This window comes from Typopeltis vanoorti, chromosome 13 (genome assembly GCF_054136105.1).
Source record: "Typopeltis vanoorti isolate ZY-2024b chromosome 13, IOZ_Tvanoo_1.0, whole genome shotgun sequence".
Lineage (NCBI taxonomy): Eukaryota > Metazoa > Arthropoda > Arachnida > Uropygi > Thelyphonidae > Typopeltis > Typopeltis vanoorti.
In genome coordinates this window covers 7,441,939-7,460,992 of record NC_143561.1, presented here as the reverse complement: position 1 = coordinate 7,460,992, position 19,054 = coordinate 7,441,939, and the positions used below count along the sequence as shown (strand labels likewise).

General features: G+C 35.7%; 1 protein-coding gene across 2 annotated transcripts in view; it reads left to right on the top strand.

Moving 5' to 3' along the window:
- The window catches only part of pea (ATP-dependent RNA helicase pea), a 319,525-nt gene that overhangs the window by 162,879 nt on the left and 137,592 nt on the right, over window positions 1-19,054 (top strand). For both annotated transcript variants that reach the window (XM_090402685.1, XM_090402684.1), the window contains exon 12: window positions 8,174-8,274. In XM_090402685.1, coding sequence (XP_090258811.1) covers window positions 8,174-8,274 — 101 coding nt within the window. The remainder of the gene's footprint in view (window positions 1-8,173; window positions 8,275-19,054) is intronic.

Sequence of the window (19,054 nt, the reverse complement as noted above, 5' to 3'; positions counted from 1 at the left end):
AAATGGCAAGCGAGAAGTTAAATATAATGGCTGATATGTTATCTCTGTTAGCTTAAACAGAATGTCTTCACAAACAGCAACCAATATCTCAACACTTAATAATTTTATATTACAATAAAGGAGATTAAAAATTATTACAAACTATCAGAATCTAGTAAGTACATCAATTTCAAATAATATATTCAATAATATATCAATAACGGGCACATTGCAAGTGCTGATATGTGTTACGAAACCTAAACTAATGATATATTAGAATAGAGAAACAATTATAAAAAGATTCATAATTGTAAATTATGATTATTTTGACTAGTAAAAAGTTAATTTAGAGCATTCCAGTTATTAGGTCATAAAAGGATACTTTCTGAGATCTTTGATAAATTAATGCAACCATACTTGTTGAGGTTGGGAGAGTACTTTATAGCTGATGCCGAGTCTAAGAATAGCCCCTCTCAGACCTGTAGCGACTTCTATGTAATATAGATGTTTTTCTCCATCTGATCCTATATGAAGGAGTATCCAGAGCATGGTCTGCCAATCCTGACTTGCCATACAGATGATCTTGGATGTAATTTTTATGTTCTTCAAGGTGGATGTTAACTGATTTAACTTGCAGGCACAGGGAACTTTATACACTCCCATATGTTCAAGAAATTTTCTAAATTTCAAGAGGGTATATTGTAAGTGGCTATAATGAGTGGATTTGTCAGAGTCATGTTTTGAGTGTCTAAAGTATTATTATGAGTAATGAACAACATTACTCATAATTATGTAATATAAAATTGTTAAGTGTTGAGATATTGGTTGCTGTTTGTGAAGACATTCTGTTTAAGCTAACAGAGATAACATATCAGCCATTATATTTAACTTCTCACTTGCCATTTACATAGAGTGCACATGCTCACAAGGAGATTGTTGATGGATGATTGAGAGCTGACAGAGACAGCGTTCAGTATCCAGGGAACAAGGAAAACAAGTGAACAACACCTGAGCCTTTCTTTACATATACTAGATATTAACAAGAAGCTTTCTTTGTGCATAAGTTCCCATAGAAAGTTCTAGTAGGGAAGAAGAGGCATTTTTCACGTCCATAGAGAAGGCAGCTAATATAAAGAAAAAAAAGAAAGGTGATTCTTGCTGGAGATCTAATCATTACAATAGGAAATTCATTAAAATATATAGAAATAGTTGTGAACTATTTCTATATATAGTTGGGTATCTACTTTGATACTGAACGAACGAGGATGGGCTGGCAATTTGGGATTTAGCCGACCAAATTGTATTCTTACTGGTTAAACCAAAATAAAAAATGATGGTACAACATGACAAAATTTCATGCCGGCTGGGGCGTCGCCCGGTTAAACAAGGCCCCCGTTGTTTTCGCCAGGGAACCAGGGCGAACAGCGAAAAGTCAGCTACTGGAACAAATCTGAAAACAAACCCCAACTCAACATCACCAGAGTTAAAGATCGGTACTATCAACGTAAGAAGCCTGAATGGCAAAGAAATGGAGCTAGCTGAGGAATTAGATAAGTACCAGATCGACATAATAGGGGTGACTGAAACAAAAAAGACCAAAACTGGTGAGATCTTTCTGAGCAATAAATACAAAATGTTATATTCAGGCAATAACAATCAAGGAAAAGAAGGAGTAGCCATAGTATTCAACACAAAATACGAGGCTAATCTTCTTGAATGGCAGTCAGTCTCAAGTAGAGTAATGTGGGCAAATATGAGAATGGGGAACTGGACAATGAGACTTATTTGTGCCTATGGTCCCACAGAAGGTTCTACTAAGGTAGAAGTGGAGGAATTTTTTGAGGCTTTAGAAAAAGCAACTGACACAATGAAAAAGGAAAAGTTGGTCCTTGTTGGGGATCTAAATAGTAGAGTAGGAAATGATTGTGAGACATACAAAAATATTTTGGGAAAATTTGGAGAAAAGAGCAAAGCTAATAATAATGGCAAATATCTGTTGGATTTCTGCTCAGGACATGGACTGGTTATTACTAACACCATGTTCCAACATAAAAATGTGCACAAATTCACATGGAGAGAAGAGGCTAGGAATAAGAAAAGTCTCATTGACTATGTTATTGTTGAAAGTGATGTTTTCTCCCTGGTGCAGGACACCAGAGTGTACAGAGGATTTGAAATTGGAAGCGATCACTATTTAGTCTTGAGCAGGATAAAATTGAATTTCATATTGAAAAGAATAACATGTAAGAAAGTTTTAAAGCGAATAAAAGTTGAGCAGCTCTCAGATGTAAACTGTAGACTAAAATACAGAAATATTATTGAAAAGAAAATGAAAGAGTTTGAGAACAGGAATCAAACCTTGGAGATTCAGTGGCAAACTCTGAAGGAAACATTGATTGATTCTGCCAGAGAGGCATGTGGTGAGGTTGTGTGCAAAGATAAAAAAATCAGAACTCCCTGGTGGACACAGGAAGTTAAAGAGTCAGTGAAGGAAAAGAAGAAAGCATATCAAAAGTTCCTGGCAAATAAGTCAGCTTTTACTCTTACAGAATACAGAGACAAATGTAAGAAAGCTAAACAGTGTGTAAAACTAGCTAAACAAAAGTCATGGGAGGACTTTGGCAAGAATATAGAAAATAAATATCAAGAAGGTGGCAAAATATTCTGGAGGTTGTTGAAGAAGCTTAGGAATGGAGGAAAGAGTGCTGTAAAAGGAATTAGAGATGATAAAGGTGAAATGAAAACAGGAGAAAAAGATATCCTTGAAGTATGGAGTAATTACTTTGAAAAACTGCTAAATGAAACAAGCAGTGATGACAGCACAGTTATAAAAAACACTGATCAGACATGCAGTCAGGAATACATATCCATACTTGAAGTAGAAAAAGACATCAAAGGCTTGAAATGTGGAAAGGCAGCAGGAGTAGATGATATTCGACCAGAAATGCTGAAGTATGGTGGTATAAGAGTCTTACAGTGGCTGCACTGCATAGTTCAGAAAGCCTGGACAGAGGGACGAATTCCCGATGATTGGAGTAGAGCTCTCATAGTACCCATATATAAAAAGGGAAATAAAACTGAATGTGAGAATTACAGAGGTATTTCCCTACTGAGTGTTCCTGGCAAGATCTATGCAAGTATACTTGAGAAACGGTTGAGAAGAATTGTGGAAGAAAAGCTTGGTGAAGAACAAGCTGGATTCAGGCCAAATAGAGGCTGTCAGGATCAGATCTTCACTTTACGACAAATAGTCGAGAAAGCATGGGAATATAACAAAGATCTGTATTTAAGTTTTGTCGATTTGGAAAAGGCATATGACAAGGTGCCAAGAGAGAAGCTATTCAATACGCTGCAGTTATATGGTGTCAATGGGGCATTATATCAAGCAATACTTAGTCTTTATTTGAGTTGTGAGTCAGCAGTTAGAATTGAAGGAAGTACAGGAAGATGGTTTAATGTTAAATCTGGCGTGAGACAAGGATGTACATTATCCCCTCTGTTATTCATTATCTATATGGATCACATTATGAAGGAATGTGGTATTAAACCTGATATCAAAATTGGAGATGTTAATATTAGCTCTTTGCTTTATGCGGATGATGTTATACTTCTAAATAAATCCGCTACAAGTCTGCAAGATTCTCTGACTAAATTGAATAGCTGTTGTAATAGATATGGTATGAAGGTCAGCAATAAAAAGACAAAGACAATGAAAATAGGCAGAATCATTGAAAATGTCAACTGTGTTCTGTGAATGGAGAACCTGTGGAACAAGTAAAACATTTCAGCTACTTAGGCACAATTTTTACTGAAGATGGTAAACTAAATATAGAAATAGACAACAGAATCAGCAAAGCTGGTATCGTGGGAAGTCAATTGAATAAATTCATATGGAATAAGAAAGAAATTAGTCAGAACACTAAATTAGCTGTATACAAGACTGTGTTCAAACCAATTTTAACTTATGGATCTGAGAGCTGGGTCAGAAGTAAAACACTTGACCAAAGACTGGAGACCGCAGATATGAGAGTCCTGAGAAAGATTAGAGGCGTGAACAGATGGCATCAATGGCAATATTATATTAAAAATGAGGATATTAGGAAAGAACTTGACATTGTCAGCATCCAGGAATGCGTTAGCAGAGCTAATCTCAGATGGTATGGTCACTTAAATAGAATGGAAGAGGAAAGATTAGCAAAACAAGTGTTCTCTGCCAGGTTGGCAGGAAAACGACCCAGAGGAAGACCAAGATATAGGTGGATTGATACGGTACAAAGTGCCTTAGATGATAGAAATATAAGATCTGAAAATGTTGGAGTCTTGACAAGTCACAGACTGATTTGGAGGAAAATTGTAGATAGGAAGTTAGTAATGATGTAATTTTTTCATGTAGTACTGTCATATCCTGTACACCCCTTGAGGGTACATGGCAGGAATTTGATGATGATGATGAGAAATAGTTGGAGTAATTTGGGGGGAAAAAACATGACATTGTCTTATTGACAGTTATTGTTAGTCGATGTGCTGATATACAAGGGTATGCAGCAAATTTGAAGTAGGAAGTGATCACTATTTAGTTTTGAGCAGGATAAAAATGAATATCTTACTGAAAAGTAAAATACATGTAAAAGATTTAAAAAAGAAAGTCAAACAGCTTTCAGTCATGTATTCAAATAAGGATTGTGAACAAAATTGATTTGGAAAACAAGAACCCTGGAGATTCCTTGATCATAATCTGAAGAAAACATTGGTTGATTCAGGAGGTAGCATGTGGTGAAGTTGTTAACAAAGATATCAAAACTCAGAATTACATGACAAAAAAATTGTTACTTCTTAACTCAGATGTTAAGGAGGCAGTGTCCTGAAAAAAGTCCTGGTCACATGGCTACCTAGATCATCCTTATTATTTTCTGTCCACAAAAATTTACTCATACCTTCATCCTTCCCAGTAGTATGGTGCTATCAAAATCTTAGCAAACAGATCTGCAACTATCTACTCTGACCATACTAATTCTCTCCACTGAAATCAGTTGTATCTGGACCACTTTAGCTTTACTTAACATCACTTTTTACAAATGTTCTTCTATCTGACACTGTAGAATGTTTATCTAAATTTCCATCAGATATTCTAGACCTCTTCAAGTTCTTTATGAATTCTGGATATTTTAGCTGGAATGAAAAACTTTATCGACAAATTGAGGGTATTATTTAAAACAACTAAAAGAGAAAATATTATTGATTCATACAAAACCTTCAATATATGATGCTGTCTTTGCTGTTCAGAATAATTCACGTGAACAACAAGGCTCTTCTTACAAAAAATTAATAACCTTAATTACAGAATCAGTTTCACTTTGGAACTCTGATCAAATGGAACTAAATCTTTCCTTCTCATAAAAAAGAGAATAGGATGGATTCTTATTGACATCTGTTTTCACAAACATTCAATTTTGGATCACTATATCCATCAGACTTCAGCTCACCATCTCTCACAAAAATATGGCATTATTAAATCCCTTCTTTCGTTTTTGCATTATTAAATATCAATAAAGAACTCATATTATCTGTTCTTTGTGTAACCTATTTCAGAAAGAAATTTCTACAGTTAAAAAAATTGCCATTTTCAATAGTTACAACCCCAAAACAATAAAGATGATTATCAATAATTTTCTCTATCCTCTATTAGAATAGAAGACACATGCAGAATCTCCATCCAGTACGTTAAAGGCATTTCAGAATACATTTCTTATACCTTAAAGAAGTTTAATATTTCCAGAAGTTTTAAGCCTATAAATTCACTTACCTCATTGATACCATCTCCAAAAGATATATGTTCGGCCCATACATGAGAGGTTGGCCAACCAATCTATAGTACATTAGTACCGTATATGGATAATGGGTTGGGAAAGGAGAAACTTGTTTACAATTGATTTAAAAGCCTATATTATATTGTATTCCTTGGGAAACACATTAGGGGAAGACTGTTCCACAATATGGCAGAAGCGGGGAAAAAAATTTGTTCTGTGGGTTTCAAGGTGTACTTTGAAGAGATATTGGGTAGCAGCTGCACATGTTCTAATAGGCTTAGTACTGTGTGGAGGAATTATTGAATTTCAGATGAATGTTTGCCATGAAAATATTTATAGAATACACAAATTGCAGAAGCCAAATATCTGTGCCAAAGTTGACAGAGTGAGTTGATAACAGATGGGTCATTAATCAGTCTAATTCTCTCCTCTGTATTGAGTCAAGCATTTTGATGGAACTCTTGGGATCCTCACTCCAAATGTGAGAGCAGTATTTGATAGCTGGATGGATTCGTGATTTTCATAAGGTTAATTAACAGCTGTTCAGAGTTGAAGTAACATCTTGAGTGAAAGAGAAATCCTAGTTTTTCAGAAGCTAAGGACATAAAGGTTGTGATGTGTTTATGCCATGAGAGGTTTGATGTCAAGATAATTCCAAGAAGAGAGAGATCTCATCTTGTCTGGAAATTTGGATGTGTTATCAAAAATAATACTGTGAGAAAATGGTTATTTTTGTGAGAAATCAGACAGAACTGGGTTTTACTAGCACATTGAAATTGACAAGGTTATCTTGAGCCCCCATTGGAGGATGGCTTGGAGATCAGAATTGAGGGCAGCGGTGGTTGATGTGAGTTGTGTAGAGTAAGGTATCTCTTCTGCTACTTGGAGTCTATTCAGATCCATGCAGTTGCAGGTTATTCTACTTTGGACCACTGGCACACCCAGGGAGGGGGCCAAGGGGCCCTGCTCTCCTCCCCCCCCAAAGAAAAGAAAACACTAGAAAATGTTTTGAAAATCTTTTCCTAACTAAAATTCATTTTTTTATTTATGTTGTGTCGTGTCTTCTATTTCTACTTATGAAGTAGCAGTCACATAAGGTGGGTTACCCTATAGCTCTCGGGAATCACTGCTGCTGTGAACGGAAGGTGAACGATGCAGATGCTCATTCATAGGTCGTATGCAATGCGTAGTGTGCATTCTCAAATCGTCTACTCAACTTGCCCCCCCCCCCCAAAAGATTAAATCATGAGTGCTCGGCCCCCTCCAAGATTAAATCCTGAGTGCGCCACTGCTTTGGACAAACAGGCCAATCTGTTTCTATAAAAACTTTTCTGATCACCATGTCTACATTTCCTCCAAGAAATGGAACAAATTGGGTCTTGCAGAACATGAATTATTAATAGAGTACTAGCCACAGGAATCTTTGAAATGAAGCCAAATTACTATATTAGATGTTGCCATAAATATGAGCATCATTAAGCCAAAAAATTATTATTAAGATATGGTTTGATTATATAATTTTTTATCATTGCATGCAGGCATGCTGATCCTAATAGTAATGTTTTTTTTACCTGGCTTTCTTGCAGTTGCATATAAGGAAAGGTTGTATTCTCTTATACCGTCATTATTTAATTTTTTGATTTCAAATTGTTTTATACTGACGATGATCCACAATTAAATCAAAACCAAATTAAATGTAATATATTTTCAACTGTGTCTATGTGTTGTTATTCAGAATGAATTTTGCTGCTTAACTTTGTTCTTTCTCTGCTTCTCTAAATGTGTTTTGAAGTTAATTCATCTTCAATATCCAGATGTTTCCATCATCTGGGCAAGTCCTCTTGTTCTCAACTTCACCATTCACATTAGCATTCTGTTTTGTTTTGCTCTAATATAATATTTTACTACTCTTCTTAGTATTGCACTATCTCAGAATTGATTAGTTAAAATATACCAAATACAAAATTGTGTCTTTTAATGAAAATCAGCAGCAATATACAATAAAAACAGAGCTTTCTAAGAAAGAAACAGAATGAATAACCTAATTTCCATAGCCATTAAACAGACTGCTTACATACTAGCCTCAAAACCCCATATGATCGGATAACATATAAAGAGATGCAGATAATGAATTGGAGAAAATTGTAGATGGTGGGGGGAAAAAAAAAAAAAAAAAAAAAAAAAAAAAAAAAAAAAAAAAAGCTAGAAGCCCAAAGAAGAATCTTTGTCCTTTATTTCGAGTTTTTATTTTGAAATCCATATTTCTATAGCTAATCACTTATTAGCTATAGATGTCATTATTTAAATTAAGGTACTTAAATATCATTGTTATTTATTACTATTTTGTCATGATGGTCTCGTATAAAAAATCATTTCTGTATGTTTAGATGAGGATATTGAAATTGAACTTGTTGAAGAGGAGCCACCATTTTTACAAGGTCATGGAAGAGCTAATATGCAAGATCTCAGTCCTGTCAGAATTATGAAGGTAAATTTTACAGTATAATAAATGTTAAATAACCTAGATAAGGAATAAGTTACGTTGTATTTAAATATAAAAATCATGGGATTCTGACCTGTAATATGCTGTGCAGTTTTTAAGTTGTAGTCCTCAGTGCTATAAAAACAAATTTTTTTTATTAATGCAATGATTTTACACCAGTTATACTACTGTAATTAAAACAGTGAACTTGTTATGCTCGCCTATGTAAGGACAAAAAAAAGTAACCTAGTCACAAGAATGATTATATTTCCATTTTTCCTTCTGGTCAATTGTATCAAACATCTTATTTATCAACATTTTTATGCAATTTTCAGTAAATTAATGTTATACCTCACTAAATTAATGTAATCAACAGTAATCTTAGCTAAAACTGTTGTACATAAAGAATGTCTCAGATTTGTTTCTAAAGTTAAGGTGAAGATTGTGATTAGTTTTTACTGTTGTTTTGCCCTTCTAAAATTATTATTGGAAATAGCATCACATTTCATGGATATTTTCTGCTAACTTCTGTAAATTATTTGACTATTCTGGCTGCTTATTGTAGAAGGATAAACTCTGCAAGCCGCAGATTGAAAGATTTTCCATGAGTTTTTACTCTCTCTCTCTCTCTCTCTCCAAAGCTCTAATTATTTCATGGAACATTTGAAAGAATGTCTCTTCTTCTTTACCGTCACTCTGTGCTCACTTTAATTTTATCATGTAAATGATGGATTTTCTATGTGACCATATTGTAAAGGTATTACATATCATCATCAAATTCCTGATATGTATCCTCAAGGAATGTACAGGATATGATAGTACTACATGAAGAACATACACCATTACTAACTTCCTATCTACAATTTCCTTCCAAATCAATTTGTTACCTGTCATGACTTCAATATTATCAGATGTTATATTTCTATCTTCTAAGGCACTTTTTACTGTATCAACCCCCCCCCCCCCTATATCTTGGTCTTCCTCTGGGTCTTTTTACTGCCAACCTGGCAAACAATTGTTTCGCTAATCTTTCCTCTTCCATTCTGTTTAAGTGACCATACCACCTGAGATTAGCTCTGCTAACACATTCCTGGTGCTAAAAATATTAAGTTCTTTCCTAATATCCTCGTTTTTAATATGACATTGCCACTGATGCCATCTGTTCACCCCCCTCTAATCTTTCTCAGGACTTTCATATCTGTGGTCTCTAGCTTTTGGTCAAGTGTTTTATTTCTAACAAAGCTCTCAGATCCATAGGTTGAAATTGGTTTGAACACTGTCTTGTATACAGCTAATTTAGTGTTTTGACTAATTTCTCTCTTATTCCATATAAATTTATTCAATTGACTTCCTGCCATACCAGCTTTGTTGATTCTTGTCTATTTCCATATTTAATTTACCATCTTCACTAAATATTGTGCCTAAGTAGCTGAAATGTTTTACTTGTTCTATAGGTTCTCCATTCAAAATGCAGTTGATATTTTCAGTGCTTCTGCCTATTTTCATTGTATTTGTTTTGTTACAAATCTGAAAACAAACCCCAACTCAACATCACCAGAGTTAAAGATCGGTACTATCAACGTAAGAAGCCTGAATGGCAAAGAAATGGAGCTAGCTGAGGAATTAGATAAGTACCAGATCGACATAATAGGGGTGACTGAAATAAAAAAGACCAAAACTGGTGAGATCTTTCTGAGCAATAAATACAAAATGTTATATTCAGGCAATGACAATCAAGGAAAAGAAGGAGTAGCCATAGTATTCAACACAAAATACGAGGCTAATCTTCTTGAATGGCAGTCAGTCTCAAGTAGAGTAATGTGGACAAATATGAGAATGGGGAACTGGACAATGAGACTTATTTGTGCCTATGGTCCCACAGAAGGTTCTACTAAGGTAGAAGTGGAGGAATTTTTTGAGGCTTTAGAAAAAGCAACTGACACAATGAAAAAGGAAAAGTTGGTGCTTGTTGGGGATCCAAATAGTAGAGTAGGAAATGATTGTGAGACATATAAAAATATTTTGGGAAAATTTGGAGAAAAGAGCAAAGCTAATAATAATGGCAAATATCTGTTGGATTTCTGCTCAGGACATGGACTGGTTATTACTAACACCATGTTCCAACATAAAAATGTGCACAAATTCACATGGAGAGAAGAGGCTAGGAATAAGAAAAGTCTCATTGACTATGTTATTGTTGATAGTGATGTTTTCTCCCTGGTGCAGGACACCAGAGTGTACAGAGGATTTGAAATTGGAAGTGATCACTATTTAGTCTTGAGCAGGATAAAATTGAATTTCATATTGAAAAGAATAACATGTAAGAAAGTTTTAAAGCGAATAAAAGTTGAGCAGCTCTCAGATGTGAACTGTAGACTAAAATACAGAAATATTATTGAAAAGAAAATGAAAGAGATTGAGAACAGGAATCAAACCTTGGAGATTCAGTGGCAAACTCTGAAGGAAACATTGATTGATTCTGCCAGAGAGGCATGTGGTGAGGTTGTGTGCAAAGATAAAAAAATGAGAACTCCCTGGTGGACACAGGAAGTTAAAGAGGCAGTGAAGGAAAAGAAGAAAGCATATCAAAAGTTCCTGGCAAATAAGTCAGCTTTTACTCTTACAGAATACAGAGACAAATGTAAGAAAGCTAAACAGTGTATAAAACTAGCTAAACAAAAGTCATGGGAGGACTTTGGCATGAATATAGAAAATAAATATCAAGAAGGTGGCAAAATATTCTGGAGGTTGTTGAAGAAGCTTAGGAATGGAGGAAAGAGTGCTGTAAAAGGAATTAGAGATGATAAAGGTGAAATGAAAACAGGAGAAAAAGATATCCTTGAAGTATGGAGTAATTACTTTGAAAAACTGCTAAATGAAACAAGCAGTGATGACAGCACAGTGATAAAAAACACTGACCAGGCATGCAGTCAGGAATACATATCCATACTTGAAGTAGAAAAAGCCATCAAACGCTTGAAATGTGGAAAGGCAGCAGGAGTAGATGATATTCGACCAGAAATGCTGAAGTATGGTGGTATAAGAGTCTTACAGTGGCTGCACTGCATAGTTCAGAAAGCCTGGACAGAGGGACGAATTCCCGATGATTGGACTAGAGCTCTCATAGTACCCATATATAAAAAGGGAAATAAAACTGAATGTGAGAATTACAGAGGTATTTCCCTAATGAGTGTTCCTGGCAAGATATATGCAAGTATACTTGAGAAACGGTTGAGAAGAATTGGGGAAGAAAAGCTTGGTGAAGAACAAGCTGGATTCAGGCCAAATAGAGGCTGTCAGGATCAGATCTTCACTTTACGACAAATAGTCGAGAAAGCATGGGAATATAACAAAGATCTGTATTTAAGTTTTGTCGATTTGGAAAAGGCATATGACAAGGTGCCAAGAGAAGCTATTCAATACGCTGCAGTTATATGGTGTCAATGGGGCATTATATCAAGCAATACTTAGTCTTTATTTTTGTTGTGAGTCAGCAGTTAGAATTGAAGGAAGTACAGGAAGATGGTTTAATGTTAAATCTGGTGTGAGAGAAGGATGCACATTATCCCCTCTGTTATTCATTATCTATATGGATCACATTATGAAAGAATGTGATATTAAACCTGATATCAAAATTGGAGATGTTAATGTCAGCTCTTTGCTTTATGCGGATGATGTTATACTTCTAAATAAATCCGCTACAAGTCTGCAAGATTCTCTGACTAAATTGAATAGCTGTTGTAATAGATATGGTATGAAGGTCAGCAATAAAAAGACAAAGACAATGAAAATAGGCAGAATCATTGAAAATGTCAACTGTGTTCTGTGAATGGAGAACCTGTGGAACAAGTAAAACATTTCAGCTACTTAGGCACAATTTTTACTGAAGATGGTAAACTAAATATAGAAATAGACAACAGAATCAGCAAAGCTGGTATCGTGGGAAGTCAATTGAATAAATTCATATGGAATAAGAAAGAAATTAGTCGGAACACTAAATTAGCTGTATACAAGACTGTGTTCAAACCAATTTTAACTTATGGATCTGAGAGCTGGGTCAGAAGTAAAACACTTGACCAAAGACTAGAGACCGCAGATATGAGAGTCCTGAGAAAGATTAGAGGCATGAACAGATGGCATCAGTGGCAATATCATATTAAAAATGAGGATATTAGGAAAGAACTTGACATTGTCAGCATCCAGGAATGCGTTAGCAGAGCTAATCTCAGATGGTATGGTCACTTAAATAGAATGGGAGAGGAAAGATTAGCAAAACAAGTGTTCTCTGCCAGGTTGGCAGGAAAACGACCCAGAGGAAGACCAAGATATAGGTGGATTGATACGGTTCAAAGTGCCTTAGACGATAGAAATATAAGATCTGATAATGTTGGAGTCTTGACAAGTAACAGACTGATTTGGAGGAAAATTGTAGATAGGAAGTTAGTAATGATGTAATTTTTTCATGTAATACTGTCATATCCTGTACACCCCTTGAGGGTACATGGCAGGGATTTGATGATGATGATGATGATGATGATTGTTTTGTTATTGCTGACCTTCATACTATATCTATTACAACATTTATTCCTTTTAGTCAAGGAATCTTGCAAACTTGCAGCAGATTTATTTAGAAGTATAACATCATCTGCACAGAGTAAACAGCTGAGATTAACATCTCCAATTTGGATATCAGGTTTAATGTCACTTTTCTTCATAATGTGACACATATAGATAATAAATAACAGAGGGGTAATGTACATCCTTGTTTGACACCAGATTTAACATAAAACCATCCTCTTGTACTTCAATTCTAGCTGCTGACTACAACTGAAATAAAGACTAAGTATTGTTGATATAATGCCCCACTGACACCATATAACTGTAGCATTTTGAATAGCCTCTCTCTTGGCACCTTGTCATATGCCTTCTCCAGATCTACAAAACTTAAATACAGATCTTTGTTATATTCCCCTGATTTCTCAACTATTTGTTGTAAAGTGAAAATCTGATCAGACAGCCTCTACTTAGCCTGAATCTAGCTTATTCTTCACCAAACTTTTTTTCCCACAATATTTCTCAACCGTTTCCCAAGTATACTTGTATAAATCTTACTAGGAACACTCAGTAGAGAAATACCTCTGTAATTCTCACATTCAGTTTTATTTCAGTTTTTATATATGGGTACTATGAGAGCTCTACGCCAATCATCTGAAATTTGTCCCTCTATCCATGCTGCCTTCTATCCAGTGTAGCCACTGTAAGACTTTTATACTTCCATACTTGAGTATTTCTAGTCGAATATCATCTACTCCAGCTGCCTATCCACATTTCAGGCTTCTGATGGCTTTTTCTACTTCAAGTATGGCTAAGTATTGCTGATTGCATGGCTAGTGTTGGATCCTATTTCATCGTAACTTATACCTTGGATCTGTCATGTTTGTCACTACGATGTTCTTAAACAAAAAATAAGTTGCTAGTTGATTTCTAATCCAAATATAGAGAAAATTTGTATTTATTGACTGTGCCACTTCTTCTTCTTCTTCTTCTGCAGCTTCTCCCACTTAAGTGGGGTCACTGTTTATTATGAGTCTCCTCCACACCTTCCTGTCTTGGGCTGTCACCACATCCAAGTTCTTCATCTTCAAGTCCTCTTCTACCAGCTCCCTCCATCTCTTCTTTGGCCGCCCACGCTTCCGCCTTCCTTGCACATCCATCTGCATGACCCTTCTTCCCACATATTCGTCCTCTCTCCTCATCACATGACCAAACCATCTCAACCTTGCCTCCTGTATTTTCGCTCCTAAGTTCGTAACTTTCACTGTTCCCCTGACATAGTCATTTCTCAGATGATCCTTTCTGGTCACACCGCACATCCACCTAAGCATTCTCATCTCTGCTACTTCCATCCTGCTAATGTTATTTTTCCTCAGGGCCACAGTTTCTATAGCATATGTCATAGCTGGCCTCACTACTGTCATATAAATTTTGCCTTTCAGATTGATCGGCACCCTCTTATCACATAACACTCCAGCCATCTCCCTCCAGTTCCTCCAACCTGCTTGTATCCTGCATCCCACTTCCTTCTCACCTCCTCCATCTTCTTCCACTGTCGAACCTAAGTATCTAAAGTCTCTCACCTTCCTGATGACATTTCCTTCCAGCTCCAGGTCTGTCTCCTGGCCACCGCCCACTGCGCAACACATATACTCTGTCTTACTTCTGCTCAGTCTCATACCTCTCTCTTCCAGTACTTTTCTCCATCTTTCCAGTTTAGTTTCCGCTTCTTCTCTTGAATCTACACACAGCAAGATGTCATCTGCATACAGCATTGTCCAAGGTGCATCTTCTCTCACCTCCTCTGTTACCACCTCCATCACAATATTAAACAGAAACGGACTTAATGCAGACCCTTGATGCAAGCCAACTGTTACTTGAAAACTTTCTGTCTGTCCCAAACAGGTCCGAACACTTGTCTTCACATTTCTGTACATTTCGTGCACCAACCTGACATATTTCTCCGGCACCTTCTTCTCCCTCAGACACCTCCAGACTTCTTGCCTTGGCACTCTATCGTATGCTTTCTCCAGATCAATAAATACCAGATGTAGCTCCCTTTGTTTCTCTCGATATTTTTCCATCATCTGTCGTAACCCAAAGATAGCATCTGTTGTTGATCTACCAGGCATGAAGCCAAATTGTTCCTTTGCAATCTCCACCTCCTCCCTCAATCTACCATCAAGAACCCTTTCTAGGATCTTCATTGTGTGGGACATCAACTTTATTCCTCTGTAATTTTTACAGTCTTGTGCATCCCCTTTACCCTTGTAGATGGGAACAAGAGTACTCTCCCTCCATTCCTCGGGTATATTTTCCTGTTGGCAAACTTTCATGAACAGGTCCCACAGCAGGTCAATTCCCTCTTCCCCCAGTGCCTTCCATGCCTCCACTGGAATTCTGTCGGGGCCCACCGCTTTTCCATTCCTCATCCTCTTCATGGCCTCCGTCACTTCCATTCTACTGATGTTCTGCACCATCCCCTCAGAAGGCTGCCCATCTCCTCTGTGAGTCCTATATCTAAATTAGTCCAAGAATTGAAGTAAAACCAACTCTCAACTATTTCCCCTTAATATGTTATTATTATGTATACAGGCCGAGTTTATTTAACTTATTTAATTCACCTGCTTTGGTTCGATTATTTTATGAACTGTGCATTAAAAGAGATTCAGGCAAAATACAACTTTAGATCAACAAAACAAACATTTAATATAGGCTTACAAATTATACACTTTAGTTTAAATCACTGAATATGGTATAAACATTTGAGCTCATCTGATAATATAGTGATACTATCTCAGGCAATGGTTAATCTGTTGTCTGAAATACAGCCTTCACAAAGTCCATTTAACTATTTAATAAAGTTCAATGTCATAAAGTTCCTTAGTGATCAATTGCATTAATATCTCATAGTTACTTAAGTTCCAAATACAATAATAGGGCAGTAACACTTCTTCACAAGTATACACTCTTAAATCCATACTCCATACAACACATATCATTAGTTGGATGATTCTTACTGGTAATCTTCCTTGTTCATCTACTTATATATGAACATTTCTTATAACTGTATACACTTAAAACAATTAGCAACACTCATTAAAACAAATCTTCTTAGTAATAACTGAATAAATTAATGGTCGCAATTCACATAGTTAAACGTTCTTGCTCAGATCAAAAGGCTTATACTATCTTTGACATCACTTGACCAATTTAGTATTCTACTAATAACTCTTGAACTAAGATAACACACAGTAATTCTTTAACTTGAAGTTTTTATGCACAATTGCCTATACTTCTGGCATTTAATTAATCTTTTAGGCACTATATCTCTTAACACAGCTATCGTTTAAATTCAACCTTGCTGCCTCTACTTATTCTCTTAGTTACTCCGTGCTAAGCTTCAAGTTTCCGTGTGTCCCTAAAAAGTCGGTCCTGAATTTAAATGCCAACTAAAGTACAGCTAGTCATCCAGTTGTCACCTTGCTATCTTCCGTTGCTTTATTTGTTGTTCTACAACTTACTAGCTAACTCACTCCTCGACTAGTAAACTTTAATTAGCTACTTGAGTGACTCGCTGACTCGCTGTTATCGCACTCTGATTCCCCGAATCAGTCTCCTCCGATTCCATCCGAATGAATCATTTTTTTCCGTTGTTCGCTTAAATATTCCCTCTTCCTGCCGAAATTATTCTCATGCTCTCTTCAACTAAAATCCTTTCCAGCCCTTCAATCCTAATCTGTCACGCACTGTTCTAAACTCGTGCTAGCTATCTTACATATGTCTCCATGACAACCAAAACAAAATATAATAAAACTGAGGTATTGCACAACGTTATACCCCTACATACAGGAACAAATAAGGAATATTTACACTTCAATTAATATGCAGTTAAAATGTTGAATACAAATTCTTATAATATTAACATAGCAATAAATAACATAAACTTAATAATATTTTAATACAGAGTCTTTTCACTATTAATATATATCCTTGATTAAATAATTAAATATTAATAAAACTTAAAGGTAGTTACATGAATATTAATTTATAAACAAGTGATTTACATTAAATAATAATTACAAGTCTAGCTTATGTGATGGAAGATCGTGTTGGATTCTGAAGCAAATATTAATTACTCAAATCTCTATATATTCAGAATCCAACACTAGTCACTGTTTTTTTACCACTGTGCTGTTACTAATTGTTTCATTTAGCAATTTTTCGAAGTAATTACTCTATACAGAGAAAAAGATATCAAAGATATCTTTTTCTCCTGTTTTCGTGTCCCGTTTCTCATCTCTAATTTCTTTTACAGCACTCTTTCTCCCATTTCTGAGCTTTTTTCAACAGCCTCCAGAATATTTTATCACCTTCTTGATATTTATTTTCTATGTTCTTGCCAAAGTCTTCCCATGACTTTTGTTTAGCTAGTTTTTCACAGTATTTAGCTTTCTTACAATTGTCTCTGTATTTTCTAAGAGCACGAGATGACTTATTTGCTAGGAACTTTTGTTATGCTTTCTTCTTTTCCTTCACTGCCTCTTTAACTTCCTGTGTCCACCATGGGGTTCTGATTTTTCTATCCTTGCAGACAACCTCATCATATACCTCTCTGGCTGAATCAATCAATGTTTTCTTCAGGATTTGCCACTGACTCTCCAATGTTTGGTTCCTGTTCTCAAACGCTTTCATATTTTCTTCAATAATCTTTGTGTATTTTAGTCTACAGTTTACATCTGAGAGCTGCTCAGCTTTTATTTGCTTTAAAACTTTCTTACATGTTCTTGTTTTTAGTATGAAATTCAGTTTTAAACTCTCAAGACTAAATGGTGATTGCTTCCAGTTTCAAATCCTCTGTACACTCTAGTTTCCCTCACCAGTGGGAAAACATCACTATCAGCATAACATAGTCAATGAGACTTTTCTTATTCCTTGCCTCTTCTCGCCATGTAAATTTGTGCACGTTTTTATGTTGGAAGATTGTGTTAATAATAACCAGTCCATGTCCTGAGCAGAAATTCAACAGTTATTTGCCATTAGCTTTGCTCTTTTCTCCAATTTTGCCAAAATATTTTTGTATGTCTGACAATCATTTTTTACTCTGTTGTTTAGATCCCCAACAAGGAGCAACTTTTCGTTTTTCATTGTGTCAGTTGCTTTCTCTAAAACCTGAAAAAAATCCTCCTATTCTACCTTAGTAGAACCTTCAGTAGGCACAAATAAGTCTCATTGTCCAATTCTCCATTCTGATATTTGTCCACATTAGTTGATATTGCTTGCCATTCAAGAAGATTAGCCTCGTATTTTGTGTTCAATACTATAGCTACACCTTCTTTTCCCTGATTATCATTACCTGAATATAACATTTTGTATTTATTGTTTGGAAAAATCTCACCAGATTTTGTCTTTTTGGTTTCAGTCATCCCTATTATGTCGATCTGAGACTTATCCAATTCCTCAGCTAGCTCCATTTCTTTCCCATTCAGGCTTCTTATATTGATAGTACTGATCTAGAACTCTGGTGACTAGTTGGAGTGTCTTTTAGGATTTGTTCCGGTAGCTGACTTTTCACTGTTTGCCCTGGTTCCATGGCAAAAACAATGGGGGCCTTGTTTAACCAGGCGATGCCTCAGTCGGCATGAAACTCTGTCTTGTTGTACCATGATTTTTATATTTTGGTTTAAGCCAATAAGAATACAGTTTGGTCGGCTAAATCCCAAATTGCCAGCCCATCCTCGTTTGTTCAGTATAAAGGCGATGTGGAGATCTCTTCTCAGTTATACAGCTTTGACCCTTAAGCAGCCTGTATTACATATCTTTAGTCAAAATTAAGTTTCTATGATCAAATATACATTAATAATGAAAGTAATAATAACTATTCTCATTTTCATATGTAAAGTGAGAATGTAAAGTTTGGAGGTATAAAATGGTATATTATCAAGGCTAGAGATCTTGGTGTAATGGTAGATAGGAATTTAAAGTTCAAAGGTTACATAGCAAAAGTTGCAATTACAATTCAGAAAATAATTGTGATGTTGCAGCGAACCTTGACATGTAAGGATATGGAATCGTTTTGAGGTGTGATTGAGAAAGAAGTGTATTGATATTTTCTTTGAAGAGTAGCAGATAGTTGTTTGGGAATACTTCATGAGGAAAGCTTTCAGATGACAGAGGTAGATAAAAGAGGAAGAGAAGAAGCAGGTTCAGTGCATATGCACTTGCACTGAAT